The sequence below is a fragment of the Ranitomeya imitator genome, chromosome 2 (genome assembly GCF_032444005.1).
Source record: "Ranitomeya imitator isolate aRanImi1 chromosome 2, aRanImi1.pri, whole genome shotgun sequence".
NCBI lineage: Eukaryota > Metazoa > Chordata > Amphibia > Anura > Dendrobatidae > Ranitomeya > Ranitomeya imitator.
Genome location: NC_091283.1, coordinates 771119690 through 771145800, shown reverse-complemented (window position 1 = coordinate 771145800; position 26111 = coordinate 771119690). Strand labels below are relative to the sequence as shown.

The following is a 26111-nucleotide window of genomic DNA, read 5'->3' as shown; positions in this document are numbered from 1 at the left end:
GCCTGCTGGGTTGCTTAACCCTCTACCGGTGGCAGACAGGCCCTGGGAAATGGTTGGGATGGACTCCGTGGTGGGCTTACCCCAGTCGCGTAGCTGCACCGTTATCTGGGTTGTCACCGACCATTTCTCTAAGATGGTGCACTTGGTGCCGCTTCCACGGTTACCTTGTGTTAGGGCTAGTGGAACGCATCAAATAATAAGATAGGTAGAATAAGGTGCGATCGCAGCCCGGGGTCCACCGTGCAGAGATGGAACCTGCTGCCAAGTAATGATGGACTATATGACGGTACAATGTGAATACACACGTGTTAACTTCACCCTGTGTGAAGGAAGCGAACCCTGCTAAGCCACAGGGCCGCGGTACCGCACACAAGAGCACAAGCAAGGAGTCTCAAAGCTCAGTCCTAAGACTTGGGATCTGAGTCTGTGTAGACTACTTGCAGTCGACACCGCAACTGGGGTGTCAGCGTAACCAAAATAATAACAAAGGAATACACGAGAGTGCGTGCAGTGCCGCACTGGCGGACGCCACTAACCACCCAGGCTTGGGTCAGGAAAGCACTGTGAAAGCGCACGACGCTGCACTGGCGGACACAGCAACTAGACGCTGTATTGGTGTGTAACATGCTGTTGGGTAAGTCGGGCGCTAAATAGCAATCATACACCTTCCGCGAACAGTCATCCAATAGGGAGGGTTATTTAAAGAGCGACTTTCACTCACAACACACACACGTTTACAAATGTACACTAGCGCATGGCCGTGTGGCCATGCGAGCCTTAAATAGCTGCAGCACGTATAGGACCTTTCAAAGAAGGACCAATGGAATTGCTGCAGTACCTGAGCATGTGACCCTAGATCTCCACTGAGAGATCTTACCCTGGGCATGCTCAGTGTGCAAAGCAGAACTTAGTCCTAGTACCTACAGGACCTTCCGTGAGAAGGACCAATGGAAGTCACTGCAGTACCTGAGCATATGACCCTAGATCTCCACTGAGAGATCTTGCCCTGGGCATGCTCAGTGTGTGCAAAGTAGGACTTAGTCCCAGAAACGTCTGCTCGCCGCTGGCCAGCACTGGCTTCAGTGGCAGAAGCTGGAAAAGCAGCAGTAACCCTATGCACAGAGTGAGACTGAGCAAGACGCTGGGACCGACGTCTCCGCTAAGCAGACTCCACTGCAGCTGGAGAAGAATGGGAGACCGCAGCAGAGATGGTTCAAGATTCCCCCTATGCAGAGGCGGGAACTCAACACCTAACATTACCCACCTCCCAGGGCCCCCCCCCCCCCACTGGACCCCACCACGCTCGAAGGCAGCAATGAGCTGTGGAGCTCGAATGTGTTCATCAGGCTCCCAGGACCTGTCCTCTGGGCCATAACCCTTCCAATCCACCAAATACCACGTACCACCTTGCACCCCAAAATAGCGTTCACCTCGTAATCGTCCATAGACGAACCCGATGTGCCGGCAGATGACTCGGAAAACGGGACATGTTTCAAGAGGGACACATGAAAGGTGTCGGTGATACCCAGGCATGGAGGAAGGACCAGACGGTAGACCACAGGGTTAACCTGTTTGAGGACCTTGAAGGGACCCAAGTAGCGAGGTGCAAACTTAGTGGACTCAACACGCAGCCTCATGTTATGGGCGGAGAGCCACACTAAGTCGCCAGGAGCAAAGGTTGGAGCGGGGCGCCGATGAGCATCGGCGGAGGACCTCATTCTCTCCTTGGAGACCTGAATGGCATCCTGAGTGTGGTCCCAAATGTCCCGTGCCTCCACAGCCCAGTCTGCCACCCTGGAGTCGGCGGAAGACACGGGCATGGGCACAGGGACACGCGGATGCTGGCCGTAATTTAGGAGGAATGGAGTCTGACTGGTGGAGTCGGCTATGGCGTTGTTAAGCGCAAACTCTGCCCATGGTAGCAAGGATGCCCAGTCATCCTGCCTGGCAGAAACAACATGTCGTAAATATGTGACCAGGGTCTGGTTGGCCCTCTACCAACCCATTCGTCTCGGGATGATATGCCGAAGAGAGATTCAACTCAATACTGAGTAGATGACAAAGCTCTCTCCAGAATCGAGATGCAAACTGGGGACCCCGGTCACTAACAATTTTGTCTGGCATACCGTGTAGGCGAAAGATATGCTTGATGAACAACACAGCCAGAGCCCGTGCAGAAGGTAGCCGTGGAAGAGGCACCAAGTGCACCATTTTGGAAAAATGGTCGGTGATCACCCAGATAATGGTGCAGTTACGAGACTTGGGTAAGCCCACCACAAAATCCATCCCGACCATCTCCCAGGTAAAGCAACCCAGCTGGCCGTTGCCGAGGAGACTTGTTCTTGGTGCAGGAAACACATGCCCGAACATAGTTTGTGACGTCACGAGCCATATGCGGCCACCAGTACGTCCTCGCCAAGAGCTCAGATGTCCTCTTGATCCCAAAGTGTCCATCCACCATGGACAAGTGAGCCCAAGAGAGAACCTCCGGTCGCAAATTAGATGGAACAAAAGTCTTGCCTGGGTGCACAGACTCTAGCGAAATCGGAGCCACCGTTCTCAGGCTCTCTGAAGGGACAATAAGCCGAGGCTCCTCCTCCTCCTCCACAGATGACACAATGGAGCGAGAGAGAGCGTCGGCCCGAATGTTCTTCTCCCCAGAAAGAAAATGGAGGGTGAAATGAAACTGGGAGAAGAACATGGACCATCTGGCCTGGCGAGAATTTAACCGCTGGGCTGTCTGCAGGTACACCAAATTTTTACGATCTGTGAAGTCTTGGAAGGGAAAACGAGCTCCCTCCAAGAGATGTCTCCACTCCGAGAAAGCCAACTTCATGGCTAGCAACTCCCTGTCCCCGATGGAATAATTCCTCTCTGCTGGTGAGAAGGTCTTAGAAAATAAGAAGCAAGGATGCTTCCGACCTTGAGCATCCTTTTGGAAGAGGACTGCTCCAGCACCAACAGATGAGGCATCCACCTCCATGATAAATGGCTTATCTACATCAGAGCGATGTAAGATGGGAGCGCTAGTGAAGTGTGACTTTATGGAGTTAAAGGCCTTGGAGACCTCCTCAGACCACAATTTCTGATTTGCCCCCTTCTTGGTGAGGGCAACCAAGGGAGCTACCAAAGTTGAGATGTGTATAATGAACTGGCGATAATAATTAATGAACGCCATTAAGCGCTGCACCGCTTTAAGAGAATGGGGTTCCTGCCAGTCCATCACAGCCTGTAGTTTGGCAGGATCCATAGCCAATCCCTGGGCGGAGATGATATAGCCTAGGAATGGTAAGGACTCCTGCTCGAACATACACTTCTCCAACTTGGCGTAGAGGGAGTTTGCCCGTAGGAGGTCGAACACTTTGCAAACATCTCTCTGGTGGGAGTCAATATCTGGAGAGTAGATGAGAATATCATCCAGATAGACTATGACCGAGGTGGAGAGCATATCCCGGAAGATGTCGTTCACAAAGTCTTGGAAAATGGCTGGGGCATTAAAGAGCCCGAAGGGCATCACCAGATATTCATAGTGCCCATCCCTGGTGTTCAAAGCCGTCTTCCATTCGTCCCCCTCACGGATGCGAATCAGGTTGTAAGCACCCCGCATGTTATGATCCGGTGACCTTGGAGCAGCATGAAAACTTTCCCTGGAGTAGGTGTTAACTATACTGACCGCAAATCCTGATCTTAACACCGCAACTAGAAGTAGCCGTGGGGTGTACCTAACAAGCCCTAAACACCTCGTCACAGCCGGAGGACTAAATACCCCTAAAGATGGAAATAGGAATTCTACCTTGCCTCAGAGCAGAACCCCAAAGGATAGGCAGCCCCCCACAAATATTGGCTGTGAGTAGGAGAGGAAAGACACACACAGTCAGAAAACAGGGTTTAGAACAAGAGGCCACTCTAGCTAAAATAGGAAAGGATAGGACAGAGTTCGGTGCGGTCAGTATTAAAACCCTTCCAAAAATATCCACAGCAGATTATACAAAAAATTCCTCCATCTAACTAAAAACGTGGAACGTATATCTGCAACTCCAGAGACTCCTACACACAGAGCAGGAATACAATAAAAAAAACAAGCACACAGCTTGTGTGCCATAGAAAAAGGAACAGACACTTATCTTTGCTGAATTGGCAGCTAAGCAGGAGAAGCCAGACAGAGGTCCAACACTTCCCAAGAAACATTGACAACTGGGAAGGACTAATGAGTCCAGCAAACCTAAATACCCCAGTCAGAATTGCAATCAGCAGATACACCTGTCCAAGACTGCAGCCCAGGGACAACTGCATTACCACCTACAACCACCGGAGGGAGCCCAAAAGCAGAATTTACAACAGTACAAGTTCCGTTTGTCGACTTAGTCCATCGGCATTACCGTTTTGTTTGCGGGTCTGTAGTGGATGGTGAAGTCCAGAGGTTGTAGGGCTAAACTCCACCGCAGTAAAGCAGAATTCACAACACCCGCAGATCTAATTTAGAAAATACACTTGCTCCCCGAAGCCTATCAAAGAGCTCAAATATCAAGGGCAAAGCATACTTATTCTTAACGGTGATGGCGTTAAGACCCCTGTAGTCTATGCATGGACGCAATTCCCCATTCTTCTTATGCATGAAGAAGAACCCTGCTCCAGCAGGTGACACTGACTTCCTAATGAATCCTCTTGCCAAATTTTCCTGGATGTACTGTGACATTGCCTGTGTCTCCGGGAGAGATAACGGATAAACTCGACCCCAAGTAGGCTCAGCACCAGGCAAGAGATCAATAGGACAGTCATAGGGGCGATGGGGCAGAAGGGTCTCCGCCGCCTTTTTGGAGAACACGTCTGAATAAGACCAATATTGCTTGGGGAGAGAGGATAAATCTGCGGGTACCTCTGTAGTAGCAACCTGAACGCACTCCCTCTGACACCTACCCCCACAAGATTCACCCCATCCCAGAATTCTGCCTGAGGACCACTCGATATGAGGAGAGTGGTACCGCAGCCAAGGTATTCCCAACAGGACCTCATCAATTCCCTCAGGAATGACGAGCAGAGATATAAACTCCTGATGGGATGGCGACATGGACAGAGTAAAAGGGATGGTCTGGTGTGTTATCTGTGAGGGCAGCGTCGACCCATTCACCACTCGTACCGTTACTGGTTGAGCTAGCATAACCAGGGGTATTGCGTGACGTTGGGCGAAGGCAGAAGACATAAAATTGCCCTCCGCCCCAGAATCCACGCAGAGCTCTACCGAGTGAGTGAATGAACCTATTGTTATTGTCCCCTTAAAGGACAATTTGGAGGCAAACGTTGCCGTGTCTAGTGTACCTCCACCTACTACCACTAGACGCTGACGTTTCCTCGACCGCTGGGAAGATCTGGTGGCAAGATGTCCTGACTGCTGGCAAACATGACAAACCTGGAGTGCACGAGCGGTCCGGGACTTAGATCCCGCTTGTGACACTTACATGGCCTCATGTGACTCAGGGGCCTAAACTGGATATTCCAGAGGTTTGGCGAAGGTGGGAACCAGCCGAAACCTCTGCCTACACTGGGCTCACTCTAACCTCCGCTCGTGAAAACGGAGGTCAATACGAGTGGACACAGCTATTAACTCCTCCAGTGTGGCGGGAATCTCCCTAGTGGCCAGGGCGTCCTTCACGTGGTCAGCCAGGCCCCCTCCAAAATATCGGAATTAGGGCTTTATCCGACCACTCCAGCTCAGATGCTAGGGTGCGGAAGTGGACGGCAAAATGGCTGACCAAGGACAAGCCTGGAGTCAATGCCAACAGTTGGAGCGCCGTATCATGGGTGACACGAGGTCCTAAAAAGACCTGTTTCAGAGTGCCCAGGAAAAACGAAGCACTCTGCACCACATGATCGCCATGCTCCCACAGCTGCGTAGCCCACTCTAACGCCCTGTCCGACAGGACTGACACAATAAACCCCACCTTTGCCCGCTCTGTAGGGAAACGAGAGGCCAGAAGCTTGAGATGTATAGAGCACTGACTCACGAAACCCCTACAAGTCTTACTATCACCAGAAAATTTTTCTGGCAGCGGGAGGCGTGATAGAGTCGGTACAGGGGTGGCAGTGGACAAGGTTGCTGCAGCCACGCTAGCAGCCTGAACAGCAACTGCGGTTACATCCACAGCTGAGGTTGTGCGCTCGAGAGCCGCCAACCTACCCTCCAGCTGCTGGATGTACTGCAAGGATTGCTGTTTGTCTGTCATTACTAGCCAGACCCTGGCGCTAGTGTAATGTTAGGGCTAGCGGAACGCACCAAATAATAAGATAGGTAGAATAAGGTGCGTTCGCAGCGTGGTTCCACCATGCAGAGATGGAACCTGCTGCCAAGTAATGACGGACTATATGATGGTACAATGTGAATACACACGGATTAACTTCATCCTTCACCCTGTGTGAAGGAAGCGAACCCTGTTAAGTCACAGGGCCGCAGTACCGCACACAAGAGCACAAGCAAGGAGTCTCAAAGCTCAGTCCTAAGACTTGGGATCTGAATCTGTGTAGACTACATGCGGTCGACACCGCAACTGGGGTGTCAGCGTAACCAAAATAATAACAGAGGAATACACAAGAGTGCGTGCAGTGCCGCACTGGCGGACGCCACTAACCACCCAGGCTTGGGTCAGAAAAGCACTGTGAAAGCGCATGGTGCCGCACTGGCGGACACAGCAACTAGACGCTGTATTAGTGTGAAACGTGCTGTTGGGTAAGTCAGGAGCTAAATAGCAATCATACAGCTTCCGCGAACAGTCATCCAATAGGGAGGGTTATTTAAAGAGCGACTTTCACTCACAACACACACACATTTACATATGTACACTAGCGCATGGCCGTGCGGCCATGCGAGCCTTAAATAGCTGCAGCACGTATAGGACCTTTCAAAGAAAGACCAATGGAATTGCTGCAGTACCTAAGCATGCGACCCTAGATCTCCACTGAGAGATCTTGCCCTGGGCATGCTCAGTGTGCAAAGCAGAACTTAGTCCTAGTACCTACAGGACCTTCCGTGAGAAGGACCAATGGAAGTCGCTGCAGTACCTGAGCATGTGACCCTAGATCTCCACTGAGAGATCTTGCCCTGGGCATGCCCAGTGTATGCAAAGTAGGACTTAGTCCCAGAAGCGTCTTCTCGCCGCTGCCCAGCACTGGCTTCAATGGCAGAAGCTGGAAAAGCAGCAGTAACCCTATACACAGAGTGAGACTGAGCAAGACACTGGGACTGATGTCTCTGCTAGGCAGACTCCACTGTGGCTGGAGAAGAATGAGAGACCGCAGCAGAGATGGTTTGAAATTCCCCCTGTGCAGAGGTGGGAACTTGACACCTAACACCTTCTGGACGGGCCTTGGCGGTGTTATTCATTAAGCACATTTTCCGTTTACATGGTATTGCCGTTTACTCAGCATAGAGTTGAACATCTCCTCTGCATACCATCCCGAGACGAATGGGTTGGTGGAGAGGACCAACCAGACTCTGGTGACATACTTGCGACATTTTGTCTCTGATAGGCCGGATGACTGGGCATCTTTGCTACCTTGGGCGGAATTTGCCTTGAACAATGTTATAGCCGATTCCAATGGTCAGACTCCTTTTCTCCTTAATTACGGCCAGCATCCACGTGTCCCTGTGCCCATGCCCGTGTCATCCACCGATTCTAGGGTGGCAGACTGGGCGGTGGAGGCACGTGATATCTGGGACTGCACACAGGATGCCATCTGGGCCTCCAAGGAGAGCATGAGGGTTTCGGCTGATACACACCGGCGCCCTGCTCCGACCGTTGCTCCTGGCAACTTAGTGTGGCTCTCCGCCCGTAACATCAGGCTGCGAGTTGAGTCCACTAAGTTTTCTCCTCGCTACATTGGCCCGTTTAAGGTTCTGGAACAGGTCAACCCTGTGGTCTACCGTTTGGCTATTCCTCCCCGCCTTGGTATCACCGATACTTTTCACGTTTCCCTCTTAAGGCCCGTTCATTTGTCCCAGTTTTCTGAGTCATCTGCCGGGACATCGGGTTCATCCACGGATGAGTTTGAGGTGAATGCTATTGTGGGGTGCAAGGTGGTAAGTGGCAAGAAATTTTATCTGGTGGACTGGAAGGGTCACGGTCCGGAGGATAGAACCTGGGTGCCCGTGGAGCACATTCGGGCTCCGCAGCTTTTGAGAGTAGCGAGGCTCAAAGAGGGGGGCCCTAGGAGGGGGGGTAATGTTAGGAGTCGAGTTTCCTCTGCTGCACAGGGGGAATCTCGATCCGTGTCTGCTTCGGTCTCCCATTCTGCATCGGCCGCAGTGGAGCCTGCTCAGTGGAGACATCGGTCCCAGCGTCTCACTGAGACTGATACTGTGCAAAGGGTTACTTGCTGTGAATTCAGTTTTTGGGCTCCCTCCGGTGGTTGTAGAGGGTAATGCAGTTGTGCCTGGATTGCAGGAGTGGACATGTGTATCTACTAATTGCAGGACTGACTGGGGTATATAGCTTTGCAGGATCCTTTAGTCAGTGCCAGTTGTCCATTGTTCTTGAAGGATTCACTTCCCTGCTGGTCTTTCCAGTTTGCTGTGTTTTTCTACAAAGATAAGTCCTGGCTTTGTTTTTGCTGTCCACCTGCAGTGGACCTTATAGTTCTGTGCATTTTCATGTTTTTGTCTTGTCCAGCTTGGTCTGTGAAGGATTTTTTGCAGCCTAGCTATTTCTCTGGAGATGCAGATATACCCCCCATGTCATTAGTCAGATGTGGTGATCCGTATTTTCTGCGGTGGATATTTTCTAGTGTTTTTATACTGACCGCATAGTACTCTGTTCTATCCTTTCTTTTTAGCTAGTATGGCCTCCTATGCTAAAATCTGATTTCATATCTGCGTATGTTATTTCCCTCTCCTCTCACAGTCAATATTTGTGGGGGGCTATCTATCCTTTGGGGACTTTCTCTGAGGCAAGATAGGTTTCCTGTTTCTGTCTTTAGGGGTAGTTAGATCTTAGGCTGTGCCGAGGGGTCTAGGGAGTGTTAGGTACCCCCCCCCCACGGCTGCTTTTAGTTGCGCTGCTAGGTTCAGGGTTTGCGGTCAGTACAGGGACCACCTTCTCCAGAGTACGTCTCATGCTGCTCCAAGGCCACCAGATCATAACAGTACAACTGGCCAACAATGAGTTAATTGCATCTCAGAAGAAGGGTGGAAAGATTTTGAGCCATTTTTTTTCCTTAGCCTGTTTGGTCTGTTCCTCCCTCTTTACCTCTGGGTGGCTATGGAGTCTTGTATTAACATGAATGTTCAGGAGTTAGTTTCTCGGGTGGATCAGCTTGCTGCTAGGGTACAGGGTATTTCAGATTATATTGTTCAAACTCCTGCCTTAGAACCTAAAATTCCCACTCCTGATTTATTCTTTGGTGACAGATCCAAATTTTTGAGTTTCAAAAATAACTGTAAACTGTTTTTTGCATTAAGACCCCGGTCTTCTGGTGATCCAATTCAGCAGGTTAAAATCATCATATCTCTGCTGCGTGGTGACCCACAGGATTGGGCATTTTCCCTGGAAACTGGCAATCCCGCTTTGCTTGATGTTGATTCGTTCTTTCAGGCATTGGGGTTGTTGTATGATGAGCCTAATTCTGTGGATCAGGCTGAGAAAATTTTGTTAGCCCTGTGTCAAGGTCAAGAAGCGGCAGAATCGTATTGCCAGAAATTTAGAAAATGGTCTGTACTGACTAAATGGAATGAGGATGCCTTGGCGGCAATTTTCAGAAAGGATCTTTCTGAATCCGTTAAAGACGTTATGGTGGGGTTCCTCACGCCTGCTGGTCTGAGTGATTCTATGTCTCTGGCCATTCAGATTGATCGGCGCTTGCACGAGCGCAGAATTGTGCACACTGTGGCGTTGTCCTCTGAGCGGAGCCCTGAGCCTATGCAGTGTGATAGGATTTTGTCTAGAGCTGAACGTCAAACATTCAGGTGTCAGAATAGGTTGTGTTTTTACTGCGGCGATTCTGCTCATGTTATTTCTGATTGCCCTAAGCGTACTAAGAGAATCACTAGTTATGTTGCCATCAGTACTATACAACCTAAATTTCTGTTATCTGTGACCTTGATCTGCTCATTATCATCATTTTCTGTCATGGCATTTGTGGATTCAGGCGCCGCTCTGAACTTAATGGACTTAGAATTTGCCAGACGTTGTGGTTTTCCCTTGCAGCCTTTGCAGAACCCTATTCCTTTGAGGGGCATTGATGCTACACCATTGGCTAAAAATAAACCTCAATACCCCTTGCCTTTGCTTACTGATTTGTTTGCTAGGATTAAGGGGTCTAGCTGGTTTACTAAGATTGACCTTCGAGGGGCATATAATCTTATTCGTATCAAGCAGGGTGATGAATGGAAAACTGCATTTAATACTCCCGAAGGCCATTTTGAATATCTTGTGATGCCATTCGGACTCTTTAATGCCCCATCTATGTTCCAATCCTTCATGCATGATATCTTTCGGAGTTATCTTGATAAATTCATGGTTGTATATTTGGATGATATTTTGATTTTTTCCAATGATTGGGAGTCTCATGTGAAACAGGTCAGGATGGTATTTCACATCCTCCGTAATAATGCTTTGTTTGTGAAGGGGTCAAAGTGTCTCTTTGGAGTGCAAAAGGTTTCTTTTTTGGGTTTGATTTTTTCTCCCTCATCTATAGAAATGGATCCGGTTAAGGTTCAGGCCATTCATGATTGGATTCAGCCAGAAATTCTTGGGCTTTGCTAATTTTTATCGTCGTTTCATTGCCAACTTCTCCAGTGTGGTTAAACCTCTAACCGATTTGACCAAGAAAGGCGCTGATGTGACGAATTGGTCCTCCGCGGCTGTTTCTGCCTTTCAGGAGCTTAAACGCCGATTTACTTCTGCCCCTGTGTTGCGTCAGCCAGATGTTTCTCTTCCATTTCAGGTTGAGGTTGACGCGTCTGAGATTGGGGCAGGGGCCGTTTTGTCTCAGAGGAATTCTGATGGTTCCTTGATGAAACCGTGTGCCTTCTTTTCTCGGAAGTTTTCGCCTGCAGAACACAATTATGATGTCGGCAATCGGGAGTTCTTGGCTATGAAGTAGGCATTTGAGGAGTGGCGACATTGGCTTGAGGGGGCCAAGCACCGTATTGTGGTCCTGAACGATCATAAGAATCTGATTTACCTTGAGTCTGCCAAATGACTGAATCCTTGACAGGCTCGATGGTCCCTGTTTTTCTCCCGTTTTGATTTTGTGGTCTCGTACATTCCTGGTACTAAGAATGTTAAGGCGGATGCCCTCTCTAGGAGTTTTTTTCCTGATTCCCCTGGGGTTCTTGAGCCGGTCAGCATTTTGAAGGAAGGGGTGATTTTTTCTGCCATCTCCCATGATTTGCGACGGGTTCTTCAGGAATTTCAGGCTGATAAGCCTGACCGCTGTCCTGTGGGGAAACTGTTTGTTCCTGATAGATGGACTGCTAAAGTGATTTCTGAGGTTCATTGTTCTGTGTTGGCTGGCCATCCTGGGATTTTTGGTACCAGAGATTTGGTTAGTAGGTCCTTTTGGTGGCCTTCTTTGTCGCGGGATGTGCGTTCTTTTGTGCAGTCCTGTGGGATTTGTGCGCGGGCTAAGCCTTGCTGTTCCCGCACTAGTGGGTTGCTTTTGCCATTACCGGTCCCCGAGAGGCCCTGGACACATATTTCTATGGATTTTATTTCCGATCTTCCTGTTTCCCAAAGAATGTCGGTTATCCGGGTTGTCTGTGACCGATTTTCTAAGATGGTTCATTTGGTGCCTTTGCCTAAATTGCCTTCTTCTTCTGATTTGGTTCCGTTGTTTTTTCAGCATGTGGTGCATTTGCATGGTATTCCAGAGAATATTGTGTCCGACAGAGGTTCTCAGTTTGTTTCTAGGTTTTGGCGGGCCTTTTGTGCCAAGCTGGGCATTGATTTGACTTTTTCTTCTGCATTTCATCCTCAGACAAATGGCCAGACTGAGCGAACTAATCAGACCTTGGAGACCTATTTGAGATGCTTTGTGTCTGCAGATCAGGATGATTGGGTGGCTTTTTTGCCATTGGCCGAGTTTGCCCTTAATAATCGGGCTAGTTCGGCTACTTTGGTTTCGCCTTTTTTTTTTAATTTTGGTTTTCATTCTCATTTTTCTTCTGGGCAGGTTGAGCCTTCTGACCTTCCTGCAGTTGTGCCTGGATTGCAGGAGTGGACATGTGTATCTACTAATTGCAGGACTGACGGGGGTATATAGCTTTGCAGGATCCTTTAGTCAGTGCCAGTTGTCCATTGTTCTTGAAGGATTCACTTCCCTGCTGGTCTTTCCAGTTTGCTGTGTTTTTCTACAAAGATAAGTCCTGGCTTTGTTTTTGCTGTCCACCTGCAGTGGACCTTATAGTTCTGTGCATTTTCATGTTTTTGTCTTGTCCAGCTTGGTCTGTGAAGGATTTTTTGCAGCCTAGCTATTTCTCTGGAGATGCAGATATACCCCCCATGTCTTTAGTCAGATGTGGTGATCCGTATTTTCTGCGGTGGATATTTTCTAGTGTTTTTATACTGACCGCATAGTACTCTGTTCTATCCTTTCTTTTTAGCTAGTATGGCCTCCTATGCTAAAATCTGATTTCATATCTGCGTATGTTATTTCCCTCTCCTCTCACAGTCAATATTTGTGGGGGGCTATCTATCCTTTGGGGACTTTCTCTGAGGCAAGATAGGTTTCCTGTTTCTGTCTTTAGGGGTAGTTAGATCTTAGGCTGTGCCGAGGGGTCTAGGGAGTGTTAGGTACCCCCCACGGCTGCTTTTAGTTGCGCTGCTAGGTTCAGGGTTTGCAGTCAGTACAGGGACCACCTTCTCCAGAGTACGTCTCATGCTGCTCCAAGGCCATCAGATCGTAACAGTTACTGCTGCCTCTCCAGGCTCTGCTATTGTACCCTGCACTGATCTGCGGCGAGCAGGCTTTTCTGGGACTAAGTCCTGTTTTGCACACACTGAGCATGCCCAGGGCAAGATCTCTCAGTGGAGATCTACGGTCACATGCTCAGGTACTGCAGCAACTTCCATTGGTCCTTCTTGGAAGGTCCTGTAGGTGCTAGGACTAAGTCCTGCTTTGCACACACTGAGCATGCCCAGGGCAAGATCTCTCAGTGGAGATCTAGGGTCACATGCTCAGGTACTGCAGCAACTCCATTGGTCCTTCTTTGAAGGTCCTGTACGTGCTGCAACTATTTAAGGCTCGCATGTCGTATCTTCTTAAGTTATGTGCTTTGCACCAGTGTGGTCATGTGTTTGTATGTGTTCAGGAACCCGGCGGAAATAAGCCCCTAGAATGCTGGCACCTCCGGCGAGGAGATTGTGTTTATGTGTATTCAGGGACCTGGCTGAAATAAGCCCCTAGAATGCTGGCACTTCCGGCGAGGAGTTTTGTGTGCATGCATGACCACTGACTGCTCTCATTTGGGTAGTTAGCCTGTACCTCTGTGAAAGTCTAACAGGGCACAGAGCCTTGCTTTCTCGGCTGCTCTGTGAAGCTAACAGAGCTGGTTCATACCGCCATATAGTGCCGCCATTTACTTAGCAGCAGATTATTTCCTGCACGGTGGATCCCGGGTTGCGAATGCACCAATCCCATCTAATAAATATATTTGGTGTGTTCCGCCAACCCTAACACCCCGGGACTGGATCTGAGTCCCCAACATCACCGTGAGTTTGTTCCTGTTATGTGCACGTCAGGGCCTAGTGTAGGCTTCAATAGACAGAACAAGGCAGCCATGTGGCCTGCTTAGTAGAGGCCAGGGAGGCTATAGGGAGGCTATATGTAGCATTATTCTTTGTTTATTGTTTGCATTTGCTTGTGTACGTATATTGAGTCTGTAATAGTTGGAGCACCATGCTATTTTACGGCCACCTAAAGAATACAACTCTTGTAAATTATCTTATGCCATTGCAAACCCCTGTTTGCACCTTCCTCATCCACTTCATTCCTTGCCTTCCAATAAATTTACCCTTTATTGTTTGCACCTCATCTTGTATATGGTAGTCTACCTGCACTGTGGTGGTCCCCCGGCCATCGCTTCAAAGGCACGCACCTGTCTATATAAGACCTCATAGCGCATGTCACACCAAATGAGAATCATGAGGTCAAAGGAACTGGCCAAGGAGCTCAGAGACATAATTTTGGCAAGGCACACATCTGGCCAAGGTTACAACAGAATTTCTGCTGTACTCAAGGTTCCTAAGAGCACAGTGGCCTCCATAGTCCTTAAATGGAAGATATTTGTGACCATCAGAAGTTTTCCTAGACCTGGCCGTCCAGCCAAACTAAGCAATCATGGGAAAAGAGCCTTGGTGAGAGAGTTAAAGAAGAACCCCAAGATTACTGTGGCTGAGCTCCAGAGATGTAGTAGGGAGGGAGATGCAGCCCTTCACTAGTTGGGTCTTTATGGCAGAGTGGCCCAACGGAAGCCTATCCTCAGTGCAAGACATATGAAAGGCCGCATAGAGTTTGCTAAAAAACACATGAAAGACTCCCAGACTATGAGAAATAAGATTCTCTGGTCTGATGAGATGAAGATAGACCTTTTTGGTGATAATTCCAAACGGTATGTGTGTCTAAAACCAGGCACTGCTCATCACCTGCCAAACACAATCCCAACAGTGAAACACGGCGGTGACAAGATCATGCTGTGGGGGTGTTTTTCAGCTGCAGGGACAGGTCAACTGGTTGACATTGAAGGAAACATGAATGCGACCAAGTACAGAGATATCCTGGATGAAAACCTCTTCCAGAGTGTTCTGGACCTCAGACTTGGCCGACGGGTCACCTTCCAACAAGACAATGACCCTAAGCACACAGCCAAAATAGCAAAGGGGTGGCTTCAGAACAACTCTGTGACCATTCTTGACTGGCCCAGCCAGAACCCTGACCTAAACCCAATTGAGCATCTCTGGAGAGACCTGAAAATGGCTGTCCACCAATGTTCACCATCCGACCTGATGGAACTGGAGAGTAGCTGCAAGGAACAATGGCAGAGGATCCCAAAAACCAGGTGTGAAAAACTTGTTGTATCATTCCCAAGAAGACTCATGGCTGTACTAGCTCAAAAGGGTGCTCCTACTCAATACTGAGAAAAGGGTCTGAATACTTATGACCATGTTATATTTCAGTCTTTCTTCTTTAATAAATTAGCAAAAATTTCTACATTTCTGTTTTTTTAGTCAAGATGGGGTGCAGAGTGCATTAACGCGACAAAAATGAACTTTTTTGAATTTACCAAATAGCTGCAATGAAATAAAGAGTGAAAAATTTAAAGGGGTATGAATACTTTCTGGTCTCACTTTATATATATATACTGTATACATATATATATATATCTATATATACATACAGCATATACAGGTCCTTCTCAAAAAATTAGCATATAGTGTTAAATTTCATTATTTACCATAATGTAATGATTACAATTAAACTTTCATATATTATAGATTCATTATCCACCAACTGAAATTTGTCAGGTCTTTTATTGTTTTAATACTGATGATTTTGGCATACAACTCCTGATAACCCAAAAAACCTGTCTCAATAAATTAGCATATTTCACCCATCCAATCAAATAAAAGTGTTTTTTAATAACAAACAAAAAAACCAACAAATAATAATGTTCAGTTATGCACTCAATACTTGGTCGGGAATCCTTTGGCAGAAATGACTGCTTCAATGCGGCGTGGCATGGAGGCAATCAGCCTGTGACACTGCTGAGATGTTATGGAGGCCCAGGATGCTTCAATAGCGGCCTTAAGCTCATCCAGAGTGTTGGGTCTTGCGTCTCTCAACTTTCTCTTCACAATATCCCACAGATTCTCTATGGGGTTCAGGTCAGGAGAGTTGGCAGGCCAATTGAGCACAGTAATACCATGGTCAGTAAACCATTTACCAGTGGTTTTGGCACTGTGAGCAGGTGCCAGGTCGTGCTGAAAAATGAAATCTTCATCTCCATAAAGCATTTCAGCCGATGGAAGCATGAAGTGCTCCAAAATCTCCTGATAGCTAGCTGCATTGACCCTGCCCTTGATGAAACACAGTGGACCAACACCAGCAGCTGACATGGCACCCCACACCATCACTGACTGTGGGTACTTGACACTGGACTTCAGGCATTTTGGCATTTCCTTCTCCCCAGTCTTCCTCCAGACTCTGGCACCTTGATTTCCGAATGACATGCAAAATTTGCTTTCATCAGAAAAAAGTACTTGGGACCACTTAGCAACAGTCCAGTGCTGCTTCTCTGTAGCTCAAAAGTGGCTTTACCTGGGGAATGCGGCACCTGTAGCCCATTTCCTGCACACGCCTGTGCACGGTGGCTCTGGATGTTTCCACACCAGACTCAGTCCACTGCTTCCTCAGGTTCCCCAAGGTCTGGAATCGGTCCTTCTCCACAATCTTCCTCAGGGTCCGGTCTCCTCTTCTCGTTGTACAGCGTTTTCTGCCACATTGTTTCCTTCCAACAGACTTACCATTGAGGTGCCTTGATACAGCACTCTGGGAACAGCCTATTTGTTGAGAAATTTCTTTCTGGGTCTTACCCTCTTGCTTGAGGGTGTCAATGATGGCCTTCTTGACATCTGTCAGGTCGCTAGTCTTACCCATGATGGGGGTTTTGAGTAATGAACCAGGCAGGGAGTTTATAAAAGCCTCAGGTATCTTTTGCATGTGTTTAGAGTTAATTAGTTGATTCAGAAGATTAGGGTAATAGGTCGTTTAGAGAACCTTTTCTTGATATGCTAATTTATTGAGACAGGTTTTTTGGGTTATCAGGAGTTGTATGCCAAAATCATCAGTATTAAAACAATAAAAGACCTGACAAATTTCAGTTGGTGGATAATGAATCTATAATATATGAAAGTTTAATTGTAATCATTACATTATGGTAAATAATGAAATTTAACACTATATGCTAATTTTTTGAGAAGGACCTGTACATATATATATACACAGTATACATATATATGTTTATTAACATTGGATAAATTCTATACATTACTCACATGCGTGTGAGCTTATCTACTATAGAATTGTCTAAGGGTCACTTCCGTCTGTCTGTCTTTCTGACAGTCTGTCTTTCTGTCTGTCACGGAAATCCCAAATCGCTGATTGGTCGTGGTCAAACGGCCACGACCAATCAGCGACAGGCACAGTGCGCCTGTGAAATGGCCGCTCCCTACTCCTCTGCCGTCAGCGCCCACTCCATACTCCCCTCCAGTCAGCGCTCACACAGGGTTAATGGCAGCGTTAACGGACCGCTTTATGCCGCGGTGTAACGCACTCCGTTAACGCTGCTATTAACCCTGTGTGACCAACTTTTTACTATTGATGCTGCCTATGCAGCATCAATAGTAAAAAGATCTAATGTTAAAAATAATAAAAAAAATCATTATATACTCACCTTCTGTCAGCCCCCGGATCCAGCCCCTGCCTTTCTCGCTCCTTGCGACGGTCCGATCCATGCATTGCGGTCTCGCGAGATGATGACGTAGCAGTCTCGCAAGACCGCTACATCATCATCTCGCGAGACCGCAATGCATTCTTGGGACCGGAACATCGCGAGGAGCATCGGTAAACACCTGGGCTGGATCCGGGGGCCGACGGGAGGTGAGTGTATAACTATTTTTTATTTTAATTCTTTTTTTAACAGGGATATGGTGTCCACATTGCTATATACTATGTGGGCTGTGTTAGATACTGTGTTGGCTGTGTTATATACTACATCTCTGTGCTATATACTATGTGGGCTGTGCTATATACTACGTGGCTGTGGTATATATTACGCGTCTGGGCAATATACTACATTGCTGTGCTCTATACTACGTGGCCTGGGTTATATACTGCATGGGCAAAGTTATATACTATGTCTCTGTGCTATATACCACGTGGCTGTGCAATATTTTATTTGGCTGTGCAATATACTACGTGGCTGTGCAATATATTACGTGGCTGGGCAACATACTACGTGTCTGTGCTATATACTACGTGTGTGGGCAATATACTACGTGGCTGGGCAAAATACTACGTGGCTGTGCAATATACTACGTGTCTGTGCTATACACTACGTGTCTGTGCTATATACTACGTGTCTGTGCTATATACTATGTGTCTGTGCTATATAAAACATGTCTGGGCAATATACTACGTGGCTGGGCAATATACTATGTGGTTGGGCAATTTACTATGTGTCTGTGCTATATACTACATGTCTGTGCTATATACTATGTGTCTGTGCTATATACTACGTGGCTGGGCAATAAACTACGTGGCTGTGCTATATACTACATGGCTGTGTTATATACTACATGGGCTGTGCTGTATACTACGTGGCTGGGCAATATACTACGTGGCTGTGTTATATACTACAAGGCCTGTGCTATATACTATGTGGCTGGGCAATATACTACGTGGGCTGTGTTATATACTACGTGGGCTGTGTTATACGCTACTTGGCTGTGCTATATTTCTCTTCTGTATCTGTGCATCATGAGTCGTGGTATGTGTTAAAGAGGGGGGCCCACTGAGACTCTTTCGCCCGGGGCCCTCAAAAACCTGGAGCCGGCCCTGACTTCACTGATTGGTCACGCCCGGCCGCGAACAATCAGCGACAGTCGCAGTCTGCCCACGAATGGGCGCGGCCTTTGAACCACGCTTCGCTAATTGGTTGCGGCCGGCCGGCCGGCCGAATCCTTTGTATAAATTGCATTATTCTGAAAACTTCATAAATAAACTACATACATATTCTAGAATACCTGATGCTTTAGAATCGGGCCACCATCTAGTGTGTTAGAACTTATGAAATGATTCATGTATCTCACCCTCAGCATATGTATATAAATTCTTGATTTCCTGGCAGCTCCTGTATCCATGTTCTGACCCACCAATTGAATACCTAGCATTTGATGTAAAATTATTTGTATTATTCTTATCCAAGCACGCCAAGAGAGATTGAATGCTTTCCTCGATCTCAGGAACAGATGCATTTTCTAAGGATCAAAAAAATATATATAAATGATGCATTTAATGCAGTATAGATTACAAACAATCACATAACAATAAACCTCTAAAATAATTTATTCCCAATTTCTTAGTGTCTGGGACATGAAGTCCGTCAAATATACACTCTTTAAAATCATTTTTGTGGAAATAATAACAAAGCTAAGCTGATCACAAAATGACCAGTAAAGTGAGAATGGCACATTATTGTAAATATTTTTGTGATCAATTACCTTTCCATGTGATGTGTGTTTGAACACCAACAATGTTAATACATGCACTGAAAAAATGTTAGAGCACTGAAGTGGTGCAACTAGTGTAAGATCCCTGCACCTAATATTGTACTCACCAACAGCAATCTCAACTATCTTTCCGATGCCACACCAGTCCCGTGCCACCATCTTGTGACCGCAACTTATGACTGACCGGAAGTCAAAGGTACCGATCATAAGCTCTCAGTACAAGTCTAGGAGTGGCAGAACAATGCTCTCATAGACTGGCATTGAAAAGCGACATCTGACTCACTCCAGCAAACACTGAAATGATCTGGCAGGTCACAAACTGCTGAATACCGACCACAGCGGGAAGATAATAGCAAAAGATGGTAGATGGTATATATAAGACTAAGTGCAGGGGCCTTACATTAGTAGCATCACTCCAGCACTGCAATAAAGAAAAACGCTGGAGTGGTGCCTTAAAGTAAATTTGAATTTTTGAAAATACTATTTTATCCACTACTCTTATAGTAATTTACTTTTATAAAAAAAAAAAAGTACTCACTGCAATTGTTCGAACATTCTCCAGAAAGTGCTAAGGAGAGCACTACGATGCACAGCACCAGCATTTTAGCTTAGCTATGATGAAGTAAAAATTTGAAAGAAAATTACAATAAAGCGCATCTTTATGTCACCAGTTTGAATAGCCATTTTGGTTTCAAATTTGCTTTATACACTGTAGTGAGGACAGTTGAAATCAGACATCAACATAACAACAACAAAAAATCTTGTATATAAACACTTTAAACGTGTATCACTCTTATAGCTAGTAGAGGTAACCAAACATGTTATCCAAATTCAGCTGCTGGATCATGTGCTGGCTACAGAAGAGGATGCCACACATCATGGCAGTGGAGGAAGATGAGAATAATTGTTTCTTTTTAAAATGCACTGGAGTATAATGGAAGGTGCAAAGGATAGGAGACATTATACCAGAATGGGGGCATTGTATGAGAATTATACCAGAACGTGTACAGGAGGGGGGAAAACCTAGCTATAAGTGATGACCGAACGTGCTCGAAATAGATGTTATCCGAGCATGATCATGTGCTGAGTGTCTTCAGTGTGTTCGAGTCCTACAACTGCATGTCTTGCTGGCTCTTAGACAGCCTCAACACATGCATGGATTGCCTAATAGGGACTCGAACATATTTTTCAAGCATGCCGAAGACACTCGGTTAGCACATGAGCATGCATGGATAACACTTTATCCAAGCACATTCGCTCATCACTAATTGCTAGGCTTTTGTCCCTCCGATAAACATTCTTGTAGAATGTCCCCATTCTGGTATAATGTCCAGAATGTTTGAAATGCGGAAGAAAAAAATAAACATCTACTTTTCTTTCACAAAAATTTTCCTTTAGACCTAATTTTTTTTACTTTCGTAAGGGTAACAGGAGAAAATGGACCATACAATTTGTTGTGCAATTTCCCCCTGAGCATGACAATACCCGATATGTGGGGAAATCTACTGTTTGGGCACACGGCAGGGCTAGGATGGGAAGGAGCGCCATTTCACTTTTTAAATGTAAAATTTGCTGGCATAATTAGCGGATGCCATGTCATGTTTGGAGAGCCCCTGATGTGCCTACACAGTGGAAATTCCCGATAAGTGACATAATTTTGGAAAACATACCCCTTAGGGAACTTATCTAGATGTATATTGAGCACCTTGAACCCACAGGTTCACTTCACAGAGGTTTATAACGCTAAGCCATGAAAATAAAAAAATCACATTTTTCCCAGATAAATCTTTTTTAGCTCCAACCAAATTTTGGATTTTCATAAGAGTAACAGGAGAAATTGCTCCATATGATTGTTTTTGCAATTTCTCCTGAGGGAGACTTGGAAGGGAAGGAGCGCCATTTGACTTTTCGAATGTAAAATTTGCTGGATTAGTAGTGATGAGCGAGTGTACTTGTTGCTCGGGTTTTCCTGAGCATGCTCGGCTGGTCTCCGAGTATTTGTGACTGCTCGGAGATTTAGTATTTGTTGACGCAGCTGCATAATTTACAGCTGTTAGCCAGTCTGAGTACATGTGGGGTTTGCCTGTTTGATTGGGAATCTCCACATGTAATAAACCTGTCTAATAGCCGCAAATCATGCAGCTGCAGCAAGGAAAACTAAATCTCCGAGCAGTCATAAATACTCGGAGATCACCTGAGCGTGCTCAGGAAAACCCAAGCAACGAGTATATTCGCTCATCATCACTAATAATTAGCGGATGACATGTCGAGTTTGGAGAGCCCCTAATGTTCCTAAACAGTGGAAACCCCCCACAAGTGACACCATTTTGGAAACTAAACCCCTTCCTTTGGGAACTTATCTAGATGTGTATTGAGCACCTTGAACCCCCAGGTGCTTAACAGAAGTTTATAATGTTAAGCCGTGAAAAAAAATTACATTTTTCCCGCAAAAATATTTTTTAGCTCCAAATTTTGTATTTTCACAAGGATAACAGGAGAAAATGGTCCCCGAAATTTGTTGTGCAATTTCTCCTGAGTTCGCCGATAGCCCATATGTTTTCAAAAACTACTTTTGAGGCACAGTACAAATCTCAGAAGGGAAGAAACGCCACATTACAGTGCAGATTTTGCTGCAGTTGTTTCAGTTTGCCATGTTACATTGGCAGAGCCCCTGATGTGCAAACAAAGCAGAACTCCTTATACGTGATCCCATTTTACAAACTAAACCTCTCAATGAATTTATCTAGGGGTACTGTGATTATATTGACAGCACAGGTGTGTCACAGAATTTTACACCATTGAGCAGGGAAGATAAAATAATTTATATTTTTAACACCAAGATTGTGTGTTAGGCTAGGTTCACATTGCGTTATGGCAGTCCGTCTAATGCATAGCGCTACGCACTGCGATAACGCAATGTCCCAAAAGGGATCGCGTTAGCCGATCCCGCTAGCGCAGATGCCCGATCTGTGCTAGCAAGGAACGGACCGCAAACGCTGCAACCAGCGTTGGAGGTCCGTCACTCAAATGACGGCACATCGCTAGCCCATGCCCAATGTGGGTGTGCGCTAGCAATGCGTTCGCCATTACAAGCAATGGCGGAGTTAACGGACTACGTTACACCGCGTTATGCCGCTGGTGTACCGCCATAACGCAATGGGAACCTAGCCTTAGACCCAAGTTTTACATTTTCCTACTAGGAAATGTGTAAAAATGGCACCTAAATTTGTCCCACAATTTCTACTGAAATAACGATAGCCCTATATGTGGTTGTACAGTACTACTTTGCCATACAGAGAGAATCGAGAGGGAAGGAGCACTATTTGCGTCCTGGAAGGCAAATTTTCCTAGAATAGTTTGCAGATTCCATGTAAAGAGCCTCTAAGTGCTAGAAAAGCAGAATCCCTCCTCGTGTGACCTCATTTTGGAAATTATAACCTCTTTCGGAATTTATCTACTGTTGTAGTGATGATTTTGACTCAATAAGTGTTTTACAGAAACAAGCAGCAGTGGATGTTGCTGAGTGAAAATTGCAAACTGACGTTGTAGTGACCAGTAAATTAGGCAGGCTCTCATCACTATAGAAATGCCAAACATGTGGTCGTTAAATGTGGTATAGGCACACTGGGGCTCAGAAGGGAGGGGGCATTTGAATATGAGAGCAGAGAATTTGTTGAATTTCTTTTGGGGGGCGAGGAGCCATGTTGCTTTTCCAGAGCCTTTGTGCTACCCGTAATAATATCTTTATATAGTGCCAACATATTCCGCAGCGCTTTACAGTTTAACAGTTTCAAACACAACAGTCATAGGTAACAACGTTAACAATACAATAAAGCAAAATAAGACGACTCTGCTTGTGAGAGCTTACAATCTACAATGAGGGGGGGGGGAGATACAAAGTACAGGTGTGTATTTACAATGATGTATTTACAATGATGGTCCAGCCATCTTCAGGGGGTGGGGGGTAGATGGAGATAGTGAATGGTCTACACACACACACATAAAATGACTTTGATTACTGAACGTGATAGGCCGCTCTGAACAAATGTGTTTTGAGCGAGCGCCTAAAACTTTGCAAGCTATGGATGGTCCTAATATCTTGGGGTAGAGTACCAGTAACATGGAAGCCCCTATATTTCCTTTTACAGATGATGGATCTGAGTGGGGACTTGCTTTTTTGTGGATTGAATTGAAGCTTTTCTTGGGAACATTTTATATAACATTTATGATCACATTTATCAGGCGCTCTACTTTGGGGTTTCCTTCTAAATCTCTGAGTGACGTGACAGATGAAACCCCCGAGGGATCAATTCACTATAATGAGGCAGCAGAGATACTCTGGACTCTGTCTGGCTTCTATTCAGAGGTGTCCTTCTTTTCAGAAGTGCACAAAACTGTGGCCTACAGCATTTTTATGCAATCCTAAAAAGATGGACACCGCCGGATTACAGGTCCTCTGGCATCCACAATGCCTCCATCTGCCTCATTTTAGGGAATCTTCCACCAAAGGTTCTGTCTGAATCACATATTTCAGAGATTTACATGGAAACCCCGGAGTAAGCGCTCAGCATAGAGCGTAGGATAAATGTGCGCCAATTCTTGCAACGATCTTCGGGAGGCAGAATGAAAAAATCAGCAGCATGTGAAGAATTGGTTTTATTGATTTTTTACGCCGTTCCTCATGCGGTATAAGTGATTAGGCGCCTTTATTCTTTGGGTCGCTGCGATTACAGTGATACCAGATTTATATCGGGTTTTTTATGTTTGGCTGCTGTCACACACTAAAAGACGCTTTTTATTGTGAAAACTAGTTTTTACATCACCATACCTTGAGAGCTATAATTATTCCATTATTCCATTAGCAAACATAATCATGTTATGGTGATTGCATTGCGTTGTCCTGATGGAAGTGTGACCTACTGACAGCGGCATCAAGAGGGGTTAAATGCCCACAAGTGGTGCTAGCACTGATTGTGGGAGTTGCTGCGGGGTATCAGCTGTCTCATAGAGCTGACACCCACACCTGATTGTCACGGCGCTCAGCGAGAGGCCGCTCGATCGTGCTGCCGTACCTGTACTGCGGTTTTCGGGATCGCAGCTCACCCAGATCAGTACATGTATGGCACATGTTGGGAAGGGGTTAAGCAAATAATTGTAAATATTATTAAACGTGGCCATTACAGTTTTAAAATCCAGTAAACTTATTATATACATTATCATAATTAATTATAAAAAATTAAATCATTTTTTATCATCAGCTTTAGGAGGAGCAAGTTTAAAACATAACATTTTTCTTCTGCAGATAAATTGCCATGAATAGAATATAATGCTTTTTATGTAATGCACTTATAATTGGATTTGCTTCATAATGAGGTTTTAAAAAGGAGGAAATATTATTATATGGTAATTGAATTCAAACTCCTGATAGTGCTACCAGGGCATTGAAAACATCAGAAGCAAATGTCATATAGTATGTAATTGAAATAAAACCTTAAGAGACCAAAGTCAAAATGTAGCTCCTAACCGAAAACTCATAGAAGAGATGAAACTTACCGGTTCCCAAGCTCTTCCAAAACTGGAAGTATCTGGTCCAAATGTCAAGGCATCAACTTTTATAGCAAATGCTAGTTCTAGTTTCCATAAACGCTGACTATAATAATAAAATATTAATTGCGTAACTGGTAATCTTAAACAAACATTCCACCATAAAAACATGTTCCAACCAGGAGAACGATAGATATCTAATTTGGGTGAGAGGATATGTATGATTTTTTTTTACACCGCCCACTACCGCAATAAGCTGACATTTTGTTTTCTGCAGCCCATTTGTCTGTTTTGCTGTAAAGACTAAATTGGGGTCATCAACTATTTTTCTTGTTGGAGACCTAGATATGGCAGAAGAGCAACAAAATACATGTAGACTTATTTCATCCTAGGCATTCCTAACAGTGAAATTCATAGCTAAAGTATGCAACAATTCCACAGAAGAATGACCCACTGTGGATTGGAAAATCCACGTCACTATCTGATTACTGTGCAGATTTTTTTCCACGACATGTAGAGAAGGTTTTGAAAACCCCACTCACTTGTACTGTCATACTGTAAATTGCTATGGATTTGGGGTGCAATACCTGTACTGAAAATCTGCTGCTATTCTTCCAAGTCTGATTGTGAAAAAAAAGCAAAGTAGCCCAGCAAAGCAAAATAAAAAAAGAGTATCTTTTATTATTATTTATTTATATAGCAACATTCATTCCATGGTGCTGTACATGAGAAAAGGGGTTACGTACAGTTATAGATATCGTTTACAGTAAACAAATTTACAATGATAGACTGGTACAGAGGGAAGAAGACCCTGTCCTTGCAGACTTACATTCTACGGGAGAATGGGGAAGAGACAGAAGGTCGGGGTGCGGCAGCTCTGGTAGTGGTAAGGCGGCAGCTCTGGTGGTGAGGCGGCAGCTCTGGTGGTGGTGAGGTGGCAGCTTGAGTGGTGGCAAGGTGGCAGAATGGTTATTGCAGGCTGTAGGCTTTCCTGAAGAGATGGGTTTTCAGCTTCCGTCTGAAGGATCCGAGGGTGGTGGATAATCGGACGTGTTGAGGCATGGAATTCCAGGGGATTGGGGATATTTGGGAGAAATCTTGGAGGCGGTTGTGTGAGGAACGAATTAGTGTGGAGGAGAGTAGGAGGTCTGGGGTGGATCGAAGATTACGTGAGGGAAGATAGTGGGAGATTAGTTCAGAGATATAGGGAGGGGACAGGTTGTGGATGGCTATGTAGATCAGTGCTAGTAGTTTGAACTGGATTCGATGGGGAATTGGGAGCCAGTGGAG

General features: G+C 45.9%; 1 protein-coding gene across 2 annotated transcripts in view; it reads right to left on the bottom strand.

The window, feature by feature from the left end:
* LOC138667768 (intelectin-1-like) overlaps positions 1 to 25012 on the bottom strand; it is a 39594-nt gene extending 14582 nt beyond the window's left edge. The window contains exons 1-3 of one of the 2 annotated variants that reach the window (XM_069755862.1): positions 24831 to 25012; positions 19816 to 19889; positions 18858 to 19025 (exon numbers count right to left, since the gene is read on the bottom strand). In XM_069755862.1, coding sequence (XP_069611963.1) covers positions 18858 to 19025; positions 19816 to 19879 — 232 coding nt within the window. In that variant the 5' untranslated portion in view covers positions 19880 to 19889; positions 24831 to 25012. The remainder of the gene's footprint in view (positions 1 to 18857; positions 19026 to 19815; positions 19890 to 24830) is intronic. The other variant, XM_069755863.1, reaches the window with a different exon arrangement.
* Positions 25013 to 26111: the final 1099 nt, after the last annotated feature.